The 8,148-nt window shown below is 38.3% G+C and overlaps 1 protein-coding gene and 1 pseudogene across 2 annotated transcripts in view; one reads left to right on the top strand and one right to left on the bottom strand.

Moving 5' to 3' along the window:
- Positions 1 to 5,529, bottom strand: part of GNRHR (gonadotropin releasing hormone receptor) — a 29,357-nt gene extending 23,828 nt beyond the window's left edge. For both annotated transcript variants that reach the window (XM_006165318.1, XM_006165319.1), the window contains exon 1: positions 5,008 to 5,529. In XM_006165318.1, the coding sequence (XP_006165380.1) occupies positions 5,008 to 5,529 (522 nt within the window). The remainder of the gene's footprint in view (positions 1 to 5,007) is intronic.
- LOC114005484 (alpha-N-acetylgalactosaminide alpha-2,6-sialyltransferase 2 pseudogene) lies at positions 712 to 3,859 on the top strand (annotated as a pseudogene).
- Positions 5,530 to 8,148: the final 2,619 nt, after the last annotated feature.

Here is an 8,148-nt window from a genome sequence, read left to right as displayed (position 1 = left end):
CCCAGAAGGCAAAGAGACTCATAAGGGCATTGATAATCTATTCCATGAAATCCTGCAAGAAAACTTTCCAAACCTAGAGAGGCACTCAAAGATCCAGTCCCAAGAAATACAAAGGACCCCAAGTAGAATCCCAAAAATATCTTCTCCAATACACATTATAGCCAGACTGACCAAAACCACAGATGAAGACAAGATACTAAGATTGGCGAGAGAAATGGGAAGTTACCTACAAAGGATATCCCATCAGACTAACAGCAGACCTCTTATTGGAAACAATGCGAGTGAGGTAAGAATGGGAAAGTATATTCAAAGTGTTAAGGGAAAAGCAATTTCAACCAAGAATACTGTACCCGACAAGGTTATCCTTCATATTGGAAGAAAAGACAAGAACATTCTCAGATAAACAAAAGGTGGAAGAATTTACCAGTGCCAGACCAGATCTCCAAGCAGTTCTCGAGGAGTGCTATGTCAGGAAAATTAGATACAGACACACAGACATAAGAGTTCAAAAACTAAGAAAATGGCCAACTTAATCATAGGGACAAGTCTGTAGTTGAATATTATATCCCAGAATTTAATTGGGAAGATCGAACCACAACCGAAGATACAGTACATGAGACAGAACTGGTGAAATAGCATTTCTGTGACTTTTGATTAAAATATTGCTGCTTTTCTTCTAGGCTTTGTTGTCCAGTTTTAAGAGTTTTTGTCATGACGTGAGCGTCGATAGGTTCATGTACCTACTATCTGAACAGAATACTAACTGTTTCCAGGCTTTAAGTTTTAAGCAAATTTCATTACCAATTCAAACCTACTTTTCTTGAAATTACCAGCTGAACTTACTATTGAATGTAGTTAGATTATTTAAGAAATTGTGTGATTAATAAAATGTGGGGGGAAAAGGAATGGAAGACAACTGTAGACAGCAGAGATAGCGTGAGAAGAGGGTGGGAAAGGACAGAGGGTCAGACATAGGGGTAAATATATATATATATGAAACTAGAAGTGGAAAATTATTGATGATAACATGCATGATTAAGCCACTATGCAGTATATTCTGGATGGGAAACCACATATTGTATGCTGTGATGATGCTTAGGGGATGAATGTAAATTAATTAATTAAAAAAAAGTTTCAGGAGGAAAAAAAAGACAAAAACGTTTTTCTTGGAATTAAAAAATGCATATTTGATGACTGCAGTAAAGCTATATAGCCCCAATTAGGTGCTACTTTATAGTATGTTCATTCTATAGTATGTGCACTGAGATTTATGCCTAAAGTCAGAGTTGTGTTCATGGATATGTATATATCCGCTGCATTTGCTATTGGAAATAATTAGATTAATTAAGTTCATTAGCAAATCAATAAAATGGGGGGAAAAGGCATAGAAAGCAACCATGGATACCGGAGACAGTGTGAGAGGAGGGTGAGACATGGCAGAGGGTGGGAGATAGGGAATCAAGGATGACAAAAAACAGCAAAATATACAGGAAACAAGAAATGGAAAATTATTTGGTGACAATAACACGTATGTTGATGTGCATGATTGAGCCAATATACAGTGCATTCTGGATGGGAAATCTCATTTTGTATGCTGTAATGATGTATAGTGAATGAATGTAAATAAATTTAAATTAAAAAAGGTAAAAAAGAAAAACAAAAAAATAATAGTAACAAATGGAACTAAATAAATAAATAAGTCTTTTTGAATTAAATAAATAATTCTTTTAAGAAATGGAAAAAAATGTCAGGAGTATAACCTCACTCTAAGTAATATATTTGCTAAACTTACTCATGTATTACTCAGTCATTGTGACAGCAATTATATTTTTCTCAGGGAACTCAAACCATTTTATTTTTTCCCATTTCTCCTGCAATAAAATACGCACTCCACATTCATTAAATTGACTTTGTTCAAAAAATTATTAGTTAAGCAATGAATTGTAGAAAGATTTACTTGCCTAGGTTTTTATTAATAATATACTGTATCATTTAGTAAGTTTTGCTGGGCAGTCCTCCCCCACCCCCAAATCTGCCCTGTTTAAAATTTCTAGATAAATTGCTATTAGTAGAGGCAAGTTTTAGGAGGATCCTAATAAACTCTGATATATTTGACACATCTTGTACCCTGGTTCATCATATAGTACATCTACAAGTATAGACAACTTATACATCTGTTACTAAAGGATCTTTGTTATTTGCAAGAATTTGTTTTCTTCAAGAGTGTTGACTCTTTTTTTTTTTTTTTTTGAGAAGTTTTTCCTATAGGGCGTGTGCACTCGCTGGAAAGACAGAGAGAGACAGAGAGACAGAAAGCAGGAAATCACCCACCGGGGGGATGGCCACGCCACAATCCCTTCTCCTCCATTCTCCTCTCAGGATCTTGGGCACGCACGCACACGCACCCGGTGTGAGTTTAAGCCACAGGGTCTGGGACTCGAACTGCGGCGGTCGACTACATGGGAATCCAGCGACATAGCCATTATGCTAACTGCTGGTCCCAAGAGTCTTGACTCTTGAAAAGGCAGATTCTGCAGCTCAGTTAATCAAGTTGCCTCTGATGAAAGTGGTCTAGAAAGATGTCTGCTTTCTGTAAGAAAGGACCTGTGCCTACTGAAGCAGTCATTTGGTGGTGTAAGAAATCTCATTCTTCCAAAACTCTAGCAAACCTCAGAGGAAAGTATTCAAATTTTCAAACGTCCAAATTATTACCCTTTTTTTTTCTTCAATCCAGCCAACCCACAAACTGCAAAACAGCATACTAATCAAGAATAATTCTTCTTAAGCTACAGTGACAGAATTCTTGGTTCACACTCAAGAAATCCCAAATAAAAAATGTTATAGATATTTTCTATCTATGAAAATTTTGTCATCCCTAAACATTTGCTGAATTGATTATTAAATCTGTATTAACTAGTGCAAAAGGAAAAATTAGAAGGAAGGATAGGGTGGGGATGAGGCCACTTTTGAGGCTTGCTACCTCTTAGAGAGTGTTTACTATGTACCAGAGATTATGCTAGACCCTTTAATATATTATTTGTTTCATTATTATTTGTTTAATTGTCATAAAGAGAGTATGGGCTCTTTTACCAAGCCATCATCTCCACCCTGAGCCTTCTGAATGGTTAGGAGAGCGTGGAGTTTTTTGCCACCTCTAGGTAGCCTCCTCATAATTGCCTTCAGTGACTTGTGTTGAGTAATGGAGGCATTTTTAATGAATCTATACAGTGGCACCTGTGACTATGTTTTCAGACTTAATGATGTTGTAATCTAAGGATTTTGAGCACAGTGTGGGCACTAAGACCATCTTCTGTGGTTTCCCTGTGAACACCATGAAGAACTCTCTCATTTCCTACTGGAACCAGGGCTTTACCTCCATGCTATAAGGACAGGGCCTGAGCTGTATGTTAATCCTCTTAGACATCATGATGACACAGTGCTGAGATTGACCATTGTGGACATGCCTGCCCTAGAAGTGCTGAGATTGACCATTGTGGACATGCCTGCCCTAGAAGACCCTGATAGAGAACAGACTTCATACCTTTTCTGGATCAGAAGCCTATGTCAGTGAGTTCCAGCTACTATTGATGCATCCAGACATGGCCAACTGACAGGTTTTTGAGATCAAAGTTGTTTAATGCAGATTTTGGAGATCTAATTATGACTACTACTGGCACCCTCATGTGTGACTAGGTCAATGCTTGTAGATTCATCACAAACAATTATCAGAAGTATTCTGATCACTGTTTTGAATGAGAAAATAAGCCATTGCTATTCTATGCAAACCACAATCTCTCTGGAAGCTGCCATGTGGAGAGACCTGCACAAGATTGGAATCCTTTGGTTGCACCAACACTAACCCCAAAACACTGAGCCCTTTGCTTCTTGTAGAGCTGTGGCTCTGGTTCCCTCAAGTGACCAAAGGTGTTTTTGACTTTTTAACCTTTGAGAGAGGCTTTAACTCTCCTTGACCCTCCCCTTCCCTAAAGAGGGCATTGTGGTGGATTCATGACTGTCATCAGAGCTGTTCAATGCAGGACACCCTGTCTTGTCTTTGACTCATCTGAAAAATCTTTTCTGAGTGAGATAAACATACTAACCTTGGTCAAGGGAAAACAGATCGCTTTCTTGGATTCATTTTAAAACTGAAGATAACACTCCCAAGATGAGCTAGTGTCCCTTATTACCAAAGGGCAGACCCACTGCAGAGCTAAACATCTTAAATTCAGTAGTCGGAACTAAGTTTAGGAGTTTCAGTGGAGTGATTCCACGTCTTTCGGGTAATCGAGATCAAGCAGCGGTACAGGGAAATGTACTCTCAAGAACACATCAAGCCCTGCACAAATGCCAAAGCAATTCAACAACTGGAGCACCTCTTAAGGACCTTTCTGGGAATGTGACAGACTTAAATGTGCCCCATGATAAAGTGAGAAAGAAAAGACAGAAAGAATGTAATTTGAGTCTTCATAGCTGCATAAATGAAGGATGACCAATTTGTATTTTTTTGTGTGTGTTCGGGGAAATAAATGAAGCATATAAAACACAGGATGTTTAGCAAAAAGATCATGCTCAAAATCCAAGAACAACCCGAGGGTACTGGTCCTTCCTGGGGTCACTTAAATAAAATGAACAGAAATGATCCTGCCACTGAGGGAAATCCTGTCAGAGATATGGCACCTTGTCACCAAAAAGGTAACATTACTAGCTAATGAACCCTCATCCTCACATCATTAGTTTAATATGAATTTGTAGCTGAAAACAAACAAACAATAAAAAACAAAAGTAGCATGAAATAGGCATTACCTATACTTTATCAGTGAAGGAACTGAAACTCAGAAAGGTTAAGAAATTTGTACACGTAATAGGAAAGAGCCAGACTTAAACTCTGATTTCCAGAGCCTAAGCTCTTAAGTACCATATCAGTACTGCCTCTGATAAAAATTTACTGAAGTTCATATAGGAAATCTGTGATCACCTTTTCTAACAAGTTCATGAATAAGGGCTCACCTGTGGTCCAGCAAAGACACTACTGAGGGTCCAGGCCAGGGCAATCATGGCCTGTCCAACCTTGCTGTTGCTGTTCACAGCCAGGGGCCTCGTGATGGCCAGGAAGCGGTCCAGACTGATCACCACCATCATGAAGGCTGGGGCATACATGGAGAAAAGCTTCAGATAGCTGAGGACCTTGCAGAGGAACTCCCCAGCGTACCACTGAACAGTGATATTCCACAGTCCATCCAGTGGCATGACAATTAGAGTCTCCAACAGGTTGGCTAAGGTCAAGTGTTTTAAAAGTACCTTCATTCTTGAGAGCTTTCCTCCCCTCTCTTTCTTCCGAGTCCATTTTCGAAGTTTCAATAAGAAAGAAGCATTAAATGTTGTGGAGAGTAGAAAAAGGAAGAAAGTAACTGTTACTCGGATCTTTCCAGATAAGGTCAGGGTGGGGAGGTTACTCTGCATTAGTGGGATGCTGTTGTTGATGGCCGAGCAGTGATTTTGATTGTGTTCAAGAGAGGCACTGTTAGCCATATTTCCCACTTAGAGAACTTCAAGACTAGTGATTCTGGTACTTCTAATGTCTTATCATCATTTAACTCAAAGTCTCATTTTATTTCTGTCTTCTTTCGCTGGAAATGTCACCTGTTTAGATTTATGGGAAATTTTGTCCCTGAGATACTGTAGACTTAATGTAAAAGATCAAGGTGAACTTGTTTTGTGGTTTGGTAATCCAACAGAGTGCTGAAACAGAGCATGACTAATACATTCTGAGGGCTAAATGTAACTGTACCACCTCAGCAGATGGCCTGGTTTTCACAACATTTTTCCCAAGTTGAGAAAAGCATTTGTTTGTCAAGCCTAATTCTGACTTTAAAAGTCACTAATGACACTAACTCATATAACATTAATAAAAAGATTTTCTAAAATCCATTGTGTTAGTGTTCTGTCTGGCAGACAGATGCAAAATGAAAATGAAGAAAAACACTAAAACAAAAGAAAACAAAATAAATTTTATCCAGTTAAAGTCTGTCATCTTAAGAAAGTAATACACTTTTCAGGACCAGCAGTTGGCGTAATGGCTATGTTGCTGGACTCCCATGTAGTCGACCATGGTTCAAGTCCCAGACCTGGTGACTTAAACTCATGCCAGGCGCGTGTGCATGCGTGCCCAAGATCCTGAGAGGAGAATGGAGGAGAAGGGATTGTGGCGTGGCCATCTCCCCGGGGAGTGATTTCTCGCTTTTTGTCTCGCTGTATCTCTCTGTCTTTCTGGTGAGTGCACGTGCCCTATAGCAAAAAATTCTCAAAAAAAAAAATATGCTTAATACACTTTTCAAAAACATTATTATTATTATTATTTTTAACACATATACTGTTTAGCATCAAACATTAGACAGGTAAAAGGAGACTTCAAAAAGCCCATAGATGAATTAAAGTATAAGTTCATTGTTGTGCAATAAAATTTTAAAATTCGGGCATAATTTTTCCATAAAACTCATTTTCTCTGAACTTTTGAAGACCCTCTACTGTGTTACTTTAAAACAAAACACAAAATTAGGGCTGGCAGGTGATCAGGTGGTTAAGGCACTGGACTCCCACATGGCTGACCACAGTTTGAGTCCCATACCTGGTGGCTTGCTTTCTCACTTTTTCTCTCTCTCTGGTCAATTTAAAAAATAATAATAATAAATAAAATTAAATAGGTAGTTATTTTAAAAAACAAAACACAAAATTAATCATAAAGTTAGAAACAGTTTGATCTAATGCATATTCTGCTGCATTCAAATTTATAAATCAGCCTTAATGGTTAAATGATTCATACTTAAGTTAAAGTAAAAATAATTAACCATTCTTTTGTTTATTGCCTTGATTTTTGTAATTATCTAAATATGGGAATGGCTTTTTTTGCCCGGTATTGCATAGAGAAACTATATATTGGGCAGAATATTGTATAAATTTGGTAACTACATTTTTATGTTTATATACAATATGAATATCTATATTCATTTTTTTTCTTTTTTGGAGAGGTTTTTGCTATAGGGCACATGCACTCACCAAAAAGACAGAGAGAGACAGAGAGACAGAAAGAGAGAAATCACCCCCCAAGGGGGATGGCCATGCCGCAATCCTTTCTCCTCCATTCTCCTCTCGAATCTTGGGCATGCACGCACACGCGCCCGGTGTGAGTTTAAGCCACTGGGTCTGGGACTTGAACTGAGGTCGACTACATGGGGGTCCAGTGACATAGCCATTACATTAACTGCTGGTCCCATTATTCTTATTTTTTAAGAGAGATTTTTGCTATAGGGCACATCTGTTCACCGGAGAAACAGAGACATAAAGCTAGAAATCACCCCCGAGGGGGGATAGCCATGCTGGAATTCCTTCTCTTCCATTCTCCTCTTTGGATTTTGAGCATTAAACTCACCTGGTGTGAGTTTAAGCTGCTAAGTTCGGGACTCAAACAGCAGTCAACTTCATGGGAGTCCAGCAATGTAACCATTGCGTCATCTATTGGTCCCTGTTTATCATGTTATTTGGTCATTTCACATTCAGGACCACTTAGAAACTTTCTCTGTGTTTCTACTCCTTTGATTTTTTTATGGCGATTGCTTGATGATGCTATTTATCCATACTGGTATGACTTATTCTTAGAATTTATTAAGTCACCAACTTGATCTGTCTTATGTTGACTAGTTTGCTTCTGTGACAGGCAAAGCAGGAGCAATGTTAAGGATAAAGGTGGCTATTTTAACTTAGATGGTCCATTCTTCTTGTTTATTTGTTTATTTTGCCTTATATTTATTTATTTAACAAATAGTTCCTAAGTATTTACAGTATAGTCCCTTAGCCTCTTTTGGTGATAAAAATGAACCCAACATTACCCAGTCCATGGAAGCTCATTGGTACTATAGAAGATTAGATGAGTGTGTTGGACATACCTTATGTTCCTTTTCAAGCTGCTTCTGTGCTGGCTGCCTCCTCCTGGATCTTGAGCTACCTAGACCAGTTGCTTACCTCAGCTCTCTCTTGGTCACTACAGTATTGGAGTATTTTGGTTGTGATATTTACTGTTTTCAAATAATTAGTGGGAGAAATAGTTGAGTTGAAAACCATGAGTGATATTCCTTTCAGAAAAATGTAATTTAT

This window comes from Tupaia chinensis, unplaced genomic scaffold (genome assembly GCF_000334495.1).
Source record: "Tupaia chinensis unplaced genomic scaffold, TupChi_1.0 Scaffold143894_1, whole genome shotgun sequence".
Taxonomy (NCBI): domain Eukaryota; kingdom Metazoa; phylum Chordata; class Mammalia; order Scandentia; family Tupaiidae; genus Tupaia; species Tupaia belangeri.
The sequence above is the reverse complement of the archived record's forward strand: the minus strand, read 5'-3'. Positions and strand labels throughout refer to the sequence as shown.